At 46.9% G+C, this 18,133-nt stretch overlaps 1 protein-coding gene across 1 annotated transcript in view; it reads right to left on the bottom strand.

The window, feature by feature from the left end:
* LOC119164283 (uncharacterized) overlaps positions 1-8,977 on the bottom strand; it is a 252,433-nt gene extending 243,456 nt beyond the window's left edge. Inside the window, exon 1 of the mRNA XM_037416431.2 lies at positions 8,616-8,977. Coding sequence (XP_037272328.2) covers positions 8,616-8,708 — 93 coding nt within the window. The 5' untranslated portion in view covers positions 8,709-8,977. The remainder of the gene's footprint in view (positions 1-8,615) is intronic.
* Between the last annotated feature and the right edge of the window lie 9,156 nt (positions 8,978-18,133).

Below are 18,133 nucleotides of genomic sequence, written 5' to 3'. Positions count from 1 at the left end.
CTAAAGTGCGTATCATTTCAAACGAAATGCAGCTTATATATCTTTTTTTCTCCGCTCATCTTTTCATCTTTCTCCTTCCCTTTCCTCTTTGTGTAGGGCAGTGAACCGGATTCTAGAGTTCTGGTTGAGCTCCCTACCTTTTCGACATTTCATTATCTGTCTCCGCAGGCCTGTAAAGGATACGCTGAAATAAGTCGGGATACTACACATAAACAGATCGGCACCAAGCTAGCAGCTGCCATACGCTACGCAGAGACGCGCGAGTGACGTCTAATAGGTCATCTCTGCGAAACAGCATAATAATAAAACCTTTATTCTTAGTTTCCGAGTCATCAAGCAAGTTGCCATAACTACTACATCTTTTTTTTTTATCACAATTTGTGACTTGACGGCTCCCAACATAACGGTTGGTTCCCTGCCGTTAACCAACGCCACCAGTACACTGTATTTTGTAGAACGGACACCAGTGACGAATACACGTTCATGGCACTTGACTCTGAGGCAGCGTGAAGCAGATGTGTAAGTTTTGAAGTGCTCCAAGTCTAAGGTATAGGACATATGCGCCATAAGTGCAGAAATCAGAGAGATTTGTAGTGAGAAGCATCAGAGAGGGCACTGCAATGACATTTAAAGGTCATACGGGCTAAACGCAGTCGGCAAACGCCGAAGTGTGCACGACAAGTAAATGCTCAAGCGGAGAGGTACGTTTGGTCATTCAGTACGCCACATTTACATCAGCGCTTAACAAGTAACTGTCGAGTAAACATTAATCCGGTGTTCTAGCTCGCGCTGCTAATGATAGCACCTGTTTAAAGACCATTACGACCAATTACTGATGAACGCCGAACTCGCAAGTACTGAGCCTACGTGCTGCGCATCATTTCCACAGAAGGCGAACAGCAACACGACCAGAGTTTCGTTTCGTAGATTTTTTTTGTTGTTGATACAGGATACGCAGCGAACCTTTCAAAAACCTGCGCTCGAGTTAGATGGGACACCCTGTACAAACGCGGGCCGGATGAATGCCGAGCGTAAAGCTGTCGCAGCTCAGGCGCGTATTCGTTTATACAGGCTCACTCTCGGTGCGCTTACAGACTAGAGTGAGTGAGAGGGTGAAAGAGAGAGAGATATAGAGAGATGAAGGGACAACACGTAGCGCCACAGTCAATCCTCCGCAGCCTGCAGGCATTCGCAGTATATTTCTCTCGCGTTCCTCGTTGTTCTCGGCTTTTTTTTTTTTTCGTTTTCGTTTCGCCGCAGCGACAAGTGCTGCAGTCCGCCTCGCAACGAGACCAGCTGCTTGCTGTCGTACTTCCAGCGTGAAAAGCCGGAGAGACTATAGCGCTCCAAACAAGCTGCGTTGGCGGCGGCGATCAAGCGAAAGCTAGCAGGGAAGAAGAGGCTGCGCGGACCGCGAAATTAAACCAAGGAACGGAAGAAAGAGAGAGATGTGGAGGCAAAATATAGTTCGCAAAAGGCCATTGCGAAAAGAGGCGCCGAAGGAGGCGAAAAGAAATCGCGGTAACTGACACTGAGACGGAATAGGATACCAAGCTCACGTGGGCTTTCCACGTGATTGACGTAGACTTATGCGCAAGAAAAATTCCAACGTAGATTACGATAATACGAGTGCCACAGGCTGGCCGACTCCACGCAGAGTGCATCTGAAAATATGTTCTGATAATTACTAATGAAGCTTTTTTTCTTCTTCTTCGAAGTAAGAAAGTGTCCATCAGAAGGCTCATTTTTTTTTCACTCAGCACAGTTTATCATCCGGAGCACATTGAAAAAAAAAAGCTGCGCATCCACTGAGAGCCAATGAAACGCAGCGGTAAAAACGTTGTTTGTGTTTTCAGATAAGTCAAGAACCGAATTACTAGGTTGTACATATGCACTGCTATCATAAGCAGTAGTGACCTCTTCAGACTGACGCCTTAGCTATGCTATAGTACATACTCTTTTCTGCTGACGTCATGTTCAATAAGGGCCAGATTATGTAACTTGATATTCATACCTTTAGGTGGATATTTGTATGTGCACTAAGGGCAGCAGTTACACGCGACTCCATGTCAAGCGTTACTGATATGCGTTGGGTTATCATGGGCTGTTAATTGGGTCATGATGGGTCAGGATGTCATAATGGGTTGGGTTATGGCAATGCGTTGGGTTGCGATGTTCTGTTGGGTTGTGATGGGTCAGGATGTCATAATATGTTGGGTTATGGCGATGCGTTGTGTTGTGACGGGTAGTTGGCTTATGACGAGTTATGATGGCATGACGGCTTGGGTTACGATGGGGCGACTACATCAAAACGTCACACGAGTGTAAGTACGGCCAGGACCTTGGCCGGAAATATCTCATAATTGATCCTCGGGGTTCTTCGAGTGAGATAGAAACGCTTATAGAAAAGATATTTCACTAAGATCGTTTCCCGTCCCAAATTGCCGCTGTGCGTTACAGCGTAAGCTATGACGTTGTGGTACGTTACACTGAAGCGGCCTCTAAAAAAAAAATTGCATACAGGGAGGGTTCTCCACGGAACACAAACTGTATTCAGCAATACACGCAAGCGGAAATTTCCGTTATATGTCCACGCACTGGAAGGATGCATCTCACACTAGTTTAAAGATGGCCAACTTCCGGCTACACCACGGGGAAACACTTCCTGGCCAGAACGAACCGGATTAAAGCCGCGAACATTACTACTAGCTAAGCCTTTGACGCGCGCTTTCCCATGCTGAACTAAATCAACTCGAGGAAACAGTGCGGCTTATCTCCCGGAGATAACGGTATGGTACGAACATCTCCAGTTCCATCCGGGCCCCTACACTGTGCGCCTATAGTTAGCCTCCTCGTTACTAGTGACGTGCAAATGGAATTCCCCTACTTTTGTTATCTTCCCTCTCCGTTTTTTTTGTCCCCGCTCGCTCGTTTTTCGCTAGCGCAATTTACGTGTTTATTTACAAACCCTATCTTATCGCCGCGTATTTCCGGGTTGATTACAGCTCGCGAGTCAAACGAACAGGACGTCATTGCGTGGGAAGAGCGATAAGAAGGGATTTAAAGATAAACCGTTATCAGACTCGCTCGGGTACTCTCCTGGGGAAATAAATGGAAAAAAAAACGAACACTTCACCCCACTTTGAAAAAAACAGTGTCACAGCCACACTCGCGTTTCGTTAGGTCACGAAACAGAGAACGTCTTAAAGCACTTTTTTAAAGCGATTCAAAGTATATGAACTGCGGGAATACAGCGTTTACTATTGAAAGTCGCCGTTTTTTTTTTTCACTCCCCGAAATTTTCAGGAACGAGAAAACTTTTAATTTCTTAAATAACTGAAAGTACTTGCTGTGCTTTTACGTCTAAAAACCACGACGATAAGACTGCATGAAGTGACTTCGGAATTTCCACAATCAGGAATATTTCGATCTATACCCATGTCCAAGCACACGGGCCTGAAGCAATATGTCTCCATCGAAATGGATTCGAGCCCGCGACCTTCGGGTGGGCAGTCAAGCATCATAACCAGTTAACCAAAGAGTTAACCAGGTGACACCTTTTCTTCAATACAGAGCGGGTGCACACCGACGTAAGCACTTATATATACAACCTGATTGTTATGGATACCACGTAATGATGGTTTTTGGAATGCTCATCACAATAGCGCTGTAGCTATAGGCTCATGGAGACAAGAATCATCATCCTGTGGTCTGATTGGATGAAGGCCACCATAGTAGGTGCTTAAGACGCCAACTACATCTGTAGAAAAATTATCACAGTGAAAAAAAAAACTCAATAAAAAAAGCCAAGATGTCAAATACTCTACAAAGAAATGCGTCCTCCGTAAAATACGGCTCAGCCAGCAAGAAACATAAAAAATAGGGTATTGCAAGGTAGCTTTTATTTTGCATTTTTAACATTTTACCAAATGTGGATACGTGATACTCGAGCGCTTAGTTTGAAGAGGAAAGGAACGTCTGACCTTTAATATATGTCACAGTAGTAAGCAGCACCTTCCTGTCAACTTACTTATGGAGTTGCGAAATAACCATCGCTTCAGCAAATTTGGCCGGGCTTTCATATCCGTCAACGGTAAACGCGCGCTCAAGTCTCCTACTGTTTTCAGTGACGCATGGTACGACGTTCCCGACAGACATCCGCCTCAAAAATAACAACCCCGAAATTATATACCTTATCTAAATTACGAATAGCGTTGTAATATCAACGTAACGTGTTTTTTTTTCCTTAAAAAACAGCGTGACGTAAAACGGTGTAGCCGGACTTGACGGTTAACGTCAGGTGCACGGATAACAAGATAACTGTTTGAGGTTGAGATAACTGTTTGATAACTGCCACACATGCCGTATAGGGGATGGCTTCAGAAACTTGGAACGTGTGGTGTTATTTAACGTGGTCATATAAATCTTAAACAGACGCGCCTCTATAGCGTTTTTCCTCTATCGAGGTACACGGTCATTGTGTATTGGATTCGATTCAGCGACCTTCGCGTCAAGAGTCGAAAACCAGAGTCGCTAAACCACCGTGGCGGGTAGAAATACAGAAGGAAAGAACGAAAGCGATCAACTATCGCGACGAATTATGAACGTTATTGTGACAAAATATGAAAAGCGATATGATGACCAAGCATACCTATATCTCATTCACCCACAGAATAGTACATTACGAAAATATTGATAATCATGAGAAAAAAAACTACTGTTATAAAGGATGCTCGAGTTTATTGCAACCTAAAGAGAGCGAACGAAATGGATTACCAGTTTCTCTTCTGTTAAGCGGCAAAAAGAAAAAAAAAAGCAGCGACACAATCAATCGAGAAAATTACAGCTGTTACGTTACTGCTATGTATATAGTTTGTATGCACCTGTTCCTGAAGGATAATAAAAAAGCGGTGCACAAAGGATATACTTGATATAAGTAGAGTCAGTGCAAAAGTATATACAACAATCTGTCTGAAAATACGTTTGATTTCCCTGCACTTTTTGTAACTGTATTCGCTCGAACGACACATTACATGTCATCCCGAGATACACTTAAGCCTGCCTGTGTAGACGGCGGATATATTCAGATTTTTCTTGCAACTCACGGTCTCTAAACATTCGGCGCTGGCTGTATACAGGTCTTGGGGATTGTAAGGCATTAAATTATGGTTTTTTGCGTTCTTTTTTTTTCCTTTATTGAGTGCTACGAGTAATGGTTCGTGAGGACCTTGTCATAACGCAGTAAATAACCGTGATCGTTAATGGAAAAGCTGGCTGTGATAAAAGTGCTGAAGTAAAGATTACGCCGATACGACGCTACCTGCAATCGCTTGATAGAAATGAATCTACGTTCATTACCTATAGATCCATACTTGCGATCTTAAATTCGTGCGTAACAACAGTCTAGTAATAGGGACATCTTGCAGACGAAAACAATTATTTCTGTGCGTCTGACAGTGGATATCCGCACATACCACGACGCTTAATCTAAAATACCAAATATGATCCACTCTTTGTTACTCTAATATGAGATACCCTGCCACAACCCTATGATCGATCACTCTGTGAATAAAACCGTGAATACTCAAGAGTGTTATTGTAATTATTTGAGAATATCAATTATTTCATACTATATTTGACTTTCTAATACGAATCAGCAGTATTTACTGCACACTGAATTTCAATGTGCGCCTAACAGTGAATGTCCATACGAATCAATACGATTCAATTTTCAGGAGAAATGAGAAATTCGTGACTGAGAGATAAAGCGCATCAGCACACTCCGTTAGGGTTAATTGGGGGCGTCCAGATCGTCAATTACGTAAAGCTGCGATACTGAAGGAGAATTTCAAATATGAGAAATGCGTGGTTATTAGAGGCTAAGATGAAGTGTACCACCTCGATTTTTTTAAGCCGGAAGTAAAAAAAAAGAAAATAAAACAAAACAAACACTAAAAGCTGCTATAGTATGTACCTCCAATGAAACTTCCAGTTAGGAGAGCTGGTGTTGCATTGACGGGCGACATTTTTGCCGCGAAAGTGGAAAACAAAGGAATACTTGAAGGAGAAGAACGGAGTGCACATGACTGTACAGGCGACATATTGGTGTATTTGTTCAACAACGAGCACAGCCTGTTTGAGTCAATGCTTCATTAGCGACGCCACGGGGGCGCGCATGCACACGATGATCAGCAGTATCTTTCTGAAATGAAAGTCAGTTGATGTTTTGCGCTCGCCCTTTCGCACTGTGTTCTTTTCTTCTATTCTCAGTATCTTTTCTTTTTTATCACTTCTGCATTAACCAATCGACAACAAAAATAAACAATCTCAAGGCGCTCGCAGAAACCAGTCGGCGTCCAACTTTTTCTCGGAGAGTCCGTTTCGAAAGCGCGCCGCCGACAGCCGAAAACGCGGTAGGGAATGCGAACGAAAACAGGCCGAACAAAACAATTTGATTGTTTTCGTTTTCAATCGCGAAGCGGGCACAATAACACCAGTATTTTTTTTTTTCATTACAACCGCAGTCGGAAGCGGCGAGAAGTTGTTATTTATAGCACGATAGTGGGCAAACAAAGCAGGGGTGCGTTCACCCACTAACCTCGTGAGTGGGAAGTACAGAACAGTATTACAAAAAAATATTGTGGCACGGAAAAAAAGTGTGACACGAAAGCACAACGCGGGGATAGCGTGCAAGAAGAAAGCGGGGCTACTTACTACCATTAAGGTAGTAGGCACTTGCCTAAAACACTTACTACCTGCGTAGAAACTGAACGTAGTAACTGCAAGGTCAGAAAGTTTTACTACCACGACATACTGCTCGCAGTTAGTACCTACTGGCATATAGTAATTCGAATAAGGCAACTTTATTACCCTTACACTCTATGGAGTAACTACAATATTTACTACCTTAAAACGAAGCGACAGTTTACGAAAGGTAGGAAATCTGCCAAGGAAGTAGTAAATGATGCAGTTGCTACCTTTGGTACGGGTTTTTTTTTTTTAAGAGTGTGGGAGGACTCGTTAATTAGAGACTTTGTTGAGGTGGTAAGACATCTCCACTAGGTCTTAGATATGCAGTGCTTTGCAATAATAATAATAATAATATTAATAATAATAATAATAATGCTACGCACCTTTCTTCACGTTTTTTTTTTTTTTTTGTCACCATGTTACACTATGTTCAGCGCGAACCACTCCTACGTTATTAGAGAAGCTTCGAGGCTATAGTAAATTGTTTTTTTAAGATTACGCCCACTTCGTGAACCTTTCAGATTATTCTGGAAACAATATCGCCGCTAGCGATATAGCGACAACGCTAGAATGTTCGACGGCAAGTGTATAAATGCCGACGCGCTTCGCCCCCTGGTCAGTCGATCCACGACCGACGCTCAGTTCGCCGATATCAGCGTGCGTGTCTTGCTGTAATCTCAATTTCCTTTTTCGTGGCCACAAGTTCGGGCGAATAAACAGTTTGATCTTCGACCCACTGTGTGCTCCTTTCGTCATTGTCACGACCCCGTAATAATAATAATAATAAAAATAATAATAATAATATTACATTATTATTATTATTATTATTATTATTATTATTATTATTATTATTATTATTATTATTATTAATGAACGCCTTCGACTGCCTGTGAACGGCATACATCTACAAAGCAAGGACACAACTGTTAAGACGCGAGGTCAATGGCCGACCAATTATTTTCACTGCCACCGCACTTAGTAGTAACTATTTACAGTTAGTACCTGTAGGGAAATATTAGTACAAAAAAGTGACCTCACTACTGTGACAAGTTCCAAGTAATCGAGCAGTAACCTGTGCAAGCCCTGATGCACAGAGTACTAACCGCAATATGCTACCTTAAATGACGAAACGTGAGCTAAACGCAGCAAACGTGCAAAGGGGGGTAATGGATGGGTACAATCACAACTTTTACTATCCATTTCCAAGAGTGTGAGAAGACTCCTTAGGTATTTTCTGCTAAGGTGAGGAGACATCGCCGGAAGGTCCTGGTTGTGCAATAATAATAATAATAATAATAATAATAATAATAATAATAATAATAATAATAATAATAATAATAATAATAATAATAATAATAATAATAATAATAATAATAATAAAATAATAAAATAATAATAATAATAATAATAATAATAATAATAATAACGCAACGCTTTCACTTGCCTACCACCGGCCCACATCTATAAGCCGGTGACCGGTCTACGGGCCCTCGAGGTAGAAGAAGAGGTCAAAGATCCCGTTCCAATCCGCTAAGCGGCACGCAGAGCAATGCGGCGAGAAGGAACGACGGGGGGGGGGGGGCGGGGATGCAGGCGATCAAAGTCGCTCAAAACGACCGGAAAAAAAAAAAGCTTCGAAATTGAAACCCGATGTGGAGAAGCACAATGGGCGTTGCGACACTGCGACAGTCCATCGGCAGCATCATCGGCAGAACCTATTCGCGAGCACACAAGCTGACAAAAAAAAAAATGCACGCACACACACGCACATACACACACAGGCACGAGCATCCATCCAGAAGCATCCGCCAAACTCACAGCAAGGTGTCACACACACACACACAGCCAGCGCACCGCACTCTCACCGATTCGAAGGACTCCTGGGCCCACAGCTCCTTGAGGTCCGAGTCCCCGATGTCGTAGAGAGAACGATCAACTTCGATGCTCTCCATGGTCATCTCGGTAGCTCCTCGGCTAATTCCCGATTGTACGGTCCCAGGTCGTGATCGGAGGCGCCGGCGTCTGCTAGCGGCGTCGGCGCGCCTTGTCCCTTTCTGCGTGTGTGCGACGGCGGTTGCAAACGGGGTTGCCGTAGGGGGGGATCGAACGGAAAAGAATACAACCGTAGCCACCACCACCACCAAGGCCTGCTCGGACGGCCGCACAGCGCGCACTTCACTCACACAGAGATAGTTCCCGACTGCAACAAGTTGCTCGAGCCTGGAACACCCGTCGGCATCGTTGGGAGAGGAGCGGCGCTCCGAAAGGAGGAGAGGCGAGCGGAACCGGAAACGCGCCGGCTAGTATAACTGCGCTTCGCGGCGCTCCGCTTCGAAAAGTAGTTCGCTTCTCTCACCGGATCGCAAAACGTGAGACAAAGCGAAAAATACCGGGCGAGCCACTTAGCTTAGGAGAATTTGAGATCCGGAGGTGACGCAAGCTCAAACGTGGATGGCGTTGGATGCCGGGAAAACAAACTGACTGCTTTAGAAAACGGTGGAATTTGAACACCCGACAGACGCGCCATGAACGCATGCGCCTCCGCACTCCTTTTCGGTGCTGTTGCTTTTTCGAATGCGCCACGCTACGGCCGCTGATTGGCTGCTTTGGGGGGCGGAACAGGACGCCATGCTCGAACGCACGAGCGCGCGCTCCGACAGCCGGCACACTGCAACATGCGCGCGAGAAAAGGAAAGATAAAAGAAATAAAAGAAAGCTTCAGATGTGTGGGAGGAAAGACAAAAAGGAAGAATTGCCCGCTTCAGATATCGCGACGGCGGCAGATTTGGTTTCATCTAATGAGTCGCTTTTCTTTTCGCTTCGTTATCCAGCCGGTTTGTGCGTTATGGAGTAAACGTCGTCTGCTGCGGCGGAAACGGCGTCGTCTCCTCCTCGCCGGACGGACCGTTGCGTCGTCTGCTACAACGCCGCCGATGGGGGCGGGGTCCGCATCGTAGCAGACGATGCCGGCTCAATTTCAAAAGGAGCGCTGCTTACCGGGCCCTTGTTCTGCGAAGTTAGCGGAAAGCTAGATTTTCTGAAGGCGTCAGCGTTTGTAGTGAAATACAATAAACGACTACAAAAAGAGCAACAACGGTGCATAGATGGGTAGGTATGGCGCATTCTAGGGGTGTTGTTCAACGTTCCTGCTGCTCATGACACCCAGTAATACACTGCAGCCATAAGGCATGTCACAAGCATGGAATTTGGTGTGCTGCAGTGGCAGTGTACAGTGAGCGACATGAAATGGCAGTACAGTTAGCTAAGGCTACTTTTGAGAGTGGCACCTTTGTGCAATCTTACCGCTGCTGCTTTCCAGGCTTGAAAAGCGTAGATAAAGCGTTCTTGAGTGCTCGTCACAACGGATATGTGGACTGGTTAAAGGTTGCAAGGACATTACCAAATGATGAGTGATTGTAAAGCAATTTTACAGTTTTAAATTAGTTCCTAAGTAAGAAAAGTGATCAGCTGTTGAGTTCGTGCAGCTTTAAAAGAAAGCTTGTAATGCCGCTTTCAATGGCGAACCTACTTAAGATCGAAGTAGGGCTAGTTTGTTATGGTGTCATCGATTAGCACATTCGGAGTGGCCAACGAACTCTGCGCCGGAGCACTCCACTCAGACGGAGGGCAACAGAAGGGAAGCTACCAATGAAACAGGCGCGTTCCCTCTGGAGCAAATGGCGTGGTAAGAATGAAAGGCTATGCGCGCGTGTCTCTTCTTGCGTGAGTGGGCACGCTGGGCACAGCGACGCCACGCTAGCAACACGTGAGATCCGACGCGAGGCGCAACCGACGCAACCGGCGTCCATCAGCGTGCCCAATGTTGGCACCCATACAGTTTCATTCAATAATACCTAGAGGCGAATCTGGCGCTAGTGTCTACGCGGGCTTAAGGTCCCTAGATGAAACAAGTAGGGACATTACGCGGGCTCCTTAAGCGCCACCTGTGTACCCCCATGGGAATTTCGAAAAGTACAGGATTCGTATCTGCTCCGGATGGATTAGATTCATGAAATTCGCGACGTTTCATTTCCGAGTGTAAAACGAAGTGATACTAACTTATGTCTAATTGAGCATTGCTTCGTTTATTTGTACTCAAAATTTACTGCAAAAAATTTTGTTACGGGGTGGCCAAAGTGAAACCTGCAGGCAAATTTAACTATCAGGGTATGCGTTGCTCTGCCACTGCGTTCTAGATTTGGCATCAGGTTTAATGAATTATTTTTTCAACACTTGAAAACAAACATGCCTTTTTTTCCCTCAAAAGCACGCATTATCTATTTAGAGAAATAACAGTACAGTATTGAGTGAGAAACACTTAACGTTTCGTCTTCTGTGACTCTAGGTGCATCTGTCCGAGTGGTCTGCTCCCAACGCTCCTCTGGTTTTGTTGTGCAGTCGAGACAGCGGAGCATAATGGTGCGTCTACACGGCTTCGTCACCGTTTGCAGCCGATTCAAACTAGTTTAGACAAGACTCGCTCGGGAAAAAACATGAGCGTGATGAAATATTCTGCAATGGCACGAGACGCTACATCTATGCGCAGCGTTGAGTGGACAACGCTTCGTTTAAACTGTCAAATACGACTCATAAAGCCCAACATCGCACAAAATCAAGAGACCTAGTGGTCTTCAGCGTCTTCGAACAACAAAGGCACACCTTCAGCCTTCTCCACCGCACCCCACTACCCACGCTGCCCGAAGAACTAAACTGAAACTGTAGAAAAAGGTTTGTAGACGGTTTGTTAGCTAAACCTATCCAATCCAAAACCTGTACTAACCTATACGGGGGTACATGATCGCAGCGCCAGATTACTCTCTAGGTGGAGGAGGAGGAGGAGGAAGGGAAGAAATGAAAGGCAGGGAGGTCAACCAGACGCACGTCCGGTTTGCTACCCTGCACTGTGGGAAGGGGTGAGGGAATTCTCTCTCTTTCTAGGTAATATTGTATGAAACTCTATATCGGCACCGTTTCAAGTGATTTCAAGACACGGGGCGCTTGCGACTTCCGGTCGAATTCGCCGCTTTCCGCGGAGTAAAGAAAAGTTGCTCCATGGAGTGGATCCCACGACGGAGCTGCTCCAGATCTGCCACTTGACGTACAAGGAGCACTCTCAATCTGCCAATGGAATAGACTTGCTTCGCATGGAGCAGAAGAAAGTATTACCGGAAGTGGGCCAAATCTGCCAATGGGTGGCACCATTAGACAGATAAGTTGGTTAGACAGATAAGCTAGGCAGATAGCTGCGCTACGAATAGAGGGCATGTGCCAAGCAGCTCCTGTCACAGCAGAGCCACGCATCTCCTCGCTGTAGCAGGGTTGGAGAAAGGAAGTGCGGTCGAGGAGGAGGGAAATGACGAGGATAGGGTAAAATTCGGCTTATCGTTGTATGGCGAAGTTTAAGGGTTGGGAAAGTGAAATAAGAGCGAGAAAAAGTGATTGAAGATAAGGAGGAGAGAAATGTGGAAGGAGCGGGGAATACATTAAAAGATTAAAGAAAGAAAGAAAGAAAGAAAGAAGAATGACGATGACGTAAAAAGAAACTAAGAAAGAAGAAGGTTAAGCAAGAACTCAACCTTGTTGTTTCTTGGCCGATCCCGGTGAGTGAGTATGCACCTCAGAAGGGGCATCATCATCATCATCAATCAGGTCTACTGTCGTCGAGTGGAGGAAGTACGTCCTGTAGAGGTATTTTTATGCCCTGCTTAATGCGTTAGGTCGAGTCACGTGAATAGTGATGTATTTCGGCACAAAATCAACCTTGCGAACAATACATAATCAATTTTTTTACACCAGGGAGTGATCGATGGCAATGTCCATGGGAGACGTAAAACGGTTGTTTGTAAAACGCTTTACAGTAGGTTGGACTTCTGTTGATCACTTATCTGACTTTAGTGTTATAATAATGTAGTTGGCATGTGGGCCGGCAGCTGCATATGCTTAATTAGCTCTAGTGTAAGAGAAGCAAGCCTTGCGTCAGAGCTGCCCCTAGAAGCGTATTAACTGGAGATTCTGTTCCTTTGCTCAACAGTCTCGGATATCTTGCTGTTTGCAAGGAAGCCCAAGTGAGGCCTGTATTCACTGCGTGACGCTGTTTATTACAACTTTGAGCTCAGACTCTTCTAGCTGCAGAGACATGGAAAATGTCTGACCAGCAAATAAAGTATCACTACTTGTTCTGAGCCGCGGCTGCACTTGCTGAATCGGCTGCACTTACTAATCTCAATATTACTCGCCGCTGCTGTCTAAAGGCCTCAAAGCTTTTTATACGACGAGATCATGTCGACATTTATGAAGACTAGGCTCCAATCTTTCCTTGAGCGTACTCTTTCTTCGTTCACAACAGGATCAACCAACAATGAGGATTGATTCTTTTTTATATGGATGCTGCGACAAAATAATTCACCTCTTTACATACTACTGCACAGCCATTGGTGCCTACTTGGCGGTATCTCAGTCTTGTATGTAGGAATCCTTTCTTTGGTATAAACATCACGTGCACCACGAGGAAAAATTCTTGAAAAGAGGCTGTTGTTTCATGAAGCCGACGCTTCAAAAAGCAGGCTTGCCTTTGTCAAGGCAGTTGTTGCTTTGACAAAGACCCGTTTGCATGTCGAAACGTTACCTCTGGTGAAAAAGCAACAGTATCAGTTCAAGGCTTTCTTACTTCTTTGAAATTTTATCTTCTATGAACTGCTTACTAACTTGGATTCGTATGTGGAAGGCCGCAACAGCCTTCAATTACGCAAAGGCAACTGGACCTTACGAAATTATGCTAATTGCCAGTGGACATTCCACTATGTGCTCACACTAACTAGCTATTTGTTATTTATCTCACCCTTGCCCTTGTCGTATGTATACTTCTTCTGCTCCTCCTTATACGTAGAGTAACCGTGTAGACCGCTCATAGTAGGCGAGTAGGCAAGCTGGTATCGTAGGGTACACAATTTAGGCTACAAGTGGTCGGGTCGTAGGGTAGCTGGATTTGTAGAGTAGCCGTATTGGCTACCCTAGAAATATAGCATAGTCAATCTATTAACACCTGCGAGCTTCCATTAGGTTTCTATCTCTCTCTTCTATATAGAAAAGAAGACATACTGTGCTGTGACATTCTGAGGCTGATAAGGAATCGCAGTTGCTTTAGCGGTCGGTCATTTATTGATTGCTTGGTTCACAGTCTCTTATGAAAGCTCGTGTGATAACGTCGAAACTTTGTTAAACAAAGGGAAAAAGAGAGTCGTTACAATAAAACGCACCACATTTTTGCTGTGCAAATTTCTGTGCAAATGTGGACGTTATGGCTCGCTGCTTTTTGCTAGAAAGATGAGCATTACGTCCCATGAATGGCTTGTGTTTTTTTTAATTGTAGGCACCTCATAGTCTTGGGTAAAAGCGCGAATGCTCGGCAGTGTTGATCGAACAACAAAATATCATAGCAACAGATGCGTCCTCGTAACCTGAAGTTCTCATCTCCGATGCCCCGCGAGTAAAATGACACTCGATAAAGTGTCCCACGAATGGTACTTCTCCCTGAATGGAGATTATGAGCACAGAATGATTAGGGCAGTTCACACAAATGAAGCTGCATGGAACGACTGTGGTACTGGCAAATGTCGTTCTGTGCTACAGTGAGCACAGGAACATCCCGAGAACAGTGGTAATTGTTCACGTGAGGTTTTTCCAGCTCTTTTATTGTACTCCCTTTTGCCCCGCCGCGGTGGTCTAGTGGCTAAGGTACTCGGCTGCTGACCCGCAGGCCGCGGGATCGAATCCCGGCTGCGGCGGCTGCATTTCCGATGGAGGCGGAAATGTTGTAGGCCCGTGTGCTCAGATTTGGGTGCACGTTAAAGAACCCCAGGTGGTCAAAATTTTCGAAGCCCTCCACTACGGCGTCTCTCATAATCATATGGTGGTGTAGTGCCATCATCACCATCATCATTTTTTCCATCACCGCGCCGCGTCTCTCGCGCAGCTGGCGCGAGCTCGAGCTGCACGAGAATTAGAACGAGCTGACACGCCTGGCGTGGCGGACGCTGGTAGCCGACGTGGCTCCGCTTCAGGCCTAGAATAAAGTGGCGAGATCGGCACGGCCCCATCGGCCGCCTTCGACGTCATCTCACGTCTCCTCTTCTCTCGCCGCTACATTGGTGACCCGGAGAACACGCCCTTCGCCAAGCGGCCCGCGGCCATGTTCCCGCAACTCTGCCCGCCAGTGCCGCCGTTCCAATCAACCTACCCCAAGGTATGGTTTATGCAGCTCGACGCCGTTCTTGCGGTGAATGGCATCACGGACCAGCTGCTCATGCACGCCATTCTTCTCGACGCCCTACCGGTAGAGTTGCGCCATCTCGCTGCCACTTCAAGCACCAGCCCGCAGCCTTACGATGCCCTCTGCACTGCGGTGCTCGCCCGCAGCGGCAACACATACCGTCCGCTTCCGTTTACCCGCACCAGGCAGGTTTCCCCGGCGTCGCAGAGCAAGGTACGAACCGGTCCACAGCCCTCCACTGACCGCTACCTCGGTACCCCGGCTTCGACTACTTCTACACCTGATCCGGTCACAGAAACATCCACTCCTGCACCTGATCACGACCGCGAGGTAGAAGACTCCCCCACTGCGACTGACCTTCCTTCCGAGAGGTACATTCCCTCAGAGCCCCCGTGCAGAGCTTCATCACACGTACCTGCTACCTGCACGTTTTCCAAGAAAGCGACGGCACGCGACACCGTGGCCCTCGCCGTTTCCGCGACCACCAGCTCAGACGTCTCGGCCTCCTCCTCGCCGCAGCTGCTGGTCAGCTCCTCGACGGTGCCCCCTGCCGCTCCGCCACCTGCCACTGGTGCCAGCAATGGCCTGCCGGGTGCCTCGCCACACTCCACTCGCACCTACCCGGCCAGCAGCCGACCACACTCGGCGTCCCCGCTCCCCGCCCCTGTCTCTGTTTCGTGGTCTACGACGGGCCCCAGCGCCGTGCCTTCGCGGAGCCAGAGCCTGCCCTCAATGCTCGCCCGCAATGGCCTCACGTACCAACCGCTTCCAGGGGCCCGCGACTTTGGGGTTGTCACTGCGTCGCAACGTGTGCTACCAACCGTGGCCCCACCAGACTCCATGACGGCCACCTTGCCGCCCACCTCGGAGCCTGGCACAGGTGACTTTTCGACCGTTATTGACCTCCCGACTTCCTCTCGTCTGGCCACTAGCAACGCGTGTCCCGCGTACGAACTGCCTACACCATCTGTCGAGCCAACTGAACTATCTACGACATCTGTGAAGCCAACTCAACTGTCTACGACATCTGTTGAGCCAACTGAGCTACCTACGACGTCTGACCAGCCAACTGAACTGTCTATGACGTCTGTCAAGTCAACCGACCTAACTACAACCACTGCGGAGCCAACTGAAAGCATGGGAACAAGCACTGCCACCAGTCCACCAGCGTCGAATACCTCGACAGTGACTGAGGCGACAACTGAACCCGTCTTTCCTGCACAGCCTCCCATGACGCCATTTCCCGTGGTCCGCGTATTCGGCACGGCGACGAACGAGTCGCAGCCGCTGCCTGCGGACGGCGTGTGTGACTACACCTTCTACGACGGCCTCTACGACACGGGCCCGTTTGACACGCTTTACAGCCCGCACTTTAGTGCACCAGTTGAGCACGTTCTCAGTCGCGCGTCGCTTCACAGCGTCACTGAGTACGGCCTCTCTTTCGCCTACAGAAACGCAGCACAAGTGGCGCGAGACCTCAAAATTCCAGAGGTGCTTTCCACGATTGAAGACCTCTGGGACCGAGCCATCCGTCATTACGGATTTCTTTCCATCGAGCGCTTACTTCTTCGTCCACTGCGCAACTCTCAGTGTCGCCCACCAGAGACCCACGTTCCCGATGGTCACTACACGTTGACAAACTGGACTTGCCAAAGGAACACTTTATGGACTGCCGTTCATGTACATAGCATTTGTCGCCCTCTTTCTTTTTTTCATAAGCGTTCAAATCGCGCAAAGCGCTAGGGGGGGAGCCCTGTAGTGCCATCATCACCATCATCATTTTTTCCATCACCGCGCCGCGTCTCTCGCGCAGCTGGCGCGAGCTCGAGCTGCGCGAGAATTAGAACGAGCTGACACGCATGGCGTGGCGGACGCTGGTAGCCGACGTGGCTCCGCTTCAGGCCTAGAATAAAGTGGCGAGATCGGCACGGCCCCATCGGCCGCCTTCGACGTCATCTCACGTCTCTCTTCTCTCGCCGCTACAGTGGTTTTGGGACGTTAAACACCACATATCAATCGTCAATCATTGTACTCCCTTTTTATCTCTCTACATTCTAAAAAAAATTGAGTATTTGGGGTGTGTTTCTGCCACACAAAAATAATCGTCATCTACTTCGGCTACATTCCTCACGTTATCAACACGGTTCCGGTAGTTCGCAGGCACGAACGGCGCGCGCATTATCAGTGTAACTTATCTTTCTTGAAGTGGCCAGTGCCGGGTTTTCAAGCAAGGAAACGCGAGCATGCCAGATGACGATTAATGTTGTAAACAGCAGAACTACTCCGCGAATACTGCATTTTTTCTTAGATTGTATCGCTATACCCTACCTGCCATCGCCAGATAGAAATATGCATGTATTTGTTACGTTTGGACTGTCTTTCTTACCTCTCTTTCATTCCTCTAGGTATACCTCTCCTTACATAATCGCAAAGTGCAGCCTCCCACTTTCTTGACCAATTCCTTCTATCAAGCGTCCTAAACTGAGATACTTTGCACCCTTAGCATTTCGAAGTGCTTACAATGTGGCGCTAAGCATGTACGCCATGTATTTTATACTACCTTCCGTTTTGAAGCGAAAACTTTTGGTCTTGTGTCTGGTGATTTTCTAGCACACCGGAAGTGCTCAGGTTCCTGGAGTGTCGGACGTCAACGAAAGCTTTCGCTTCACTGACCAAGTCGTGAAAAATTACTCGAACTCAATGAGCTAACCTAACGGCAAACGTCGCTAGCTCATCGCGTATAGGAAAGCTAACGCGTAGATAGATGTACATAACGCAGGAAGAGCATCGCCTAGATAGAGCAAACCTCTTCTATGTTAGTAATAAATGTCGAGGTTTAGCGTCCTAAAGAAGCATATGATATGGCTCCCTTAATGAGAATTCATTGGCGATTGCATTCTTCGTAAGCCGGAAGTTGCAGAGCGTACTTTAGGACATGTGCGTATCAAGGGGGTGGCACACCGGGCCTCTGCCCCCCCCCCATTTTTTCTCTATGGTATAAAGAGCGAAAAATGACCATTTCAATCAAGAAATCCTGCCCACCCCCCCCCAAAAAAATTCTGGCCACACCCTTGCTTTAGGGGGAAAGCCCCTGTGTTTAGAAAGACACGCCAG

The sequence above is a fragment of the Rhipicephalus microplus genome, chromosome 8 (assembly GCF_043290135.1).
Source record: "Rhipicephalus microplus isolate Deutch F79 chromosome 8, USDA_Rmic, whole genome shotgun sequence".
NCBI classification, from domain to species: domain Eukaryota; kingdom Metazoa; phylum Arthropoda; class Arachnida; order Ixodida; family Ixodidae; genus Rhipicephalus; species Rhipicephalus microplus.
The sequence above is the reverse complement of the archived record's forward strand: the minus strand, read 5'-3'. Positions and strand labels throughout refer to the sequence as shown.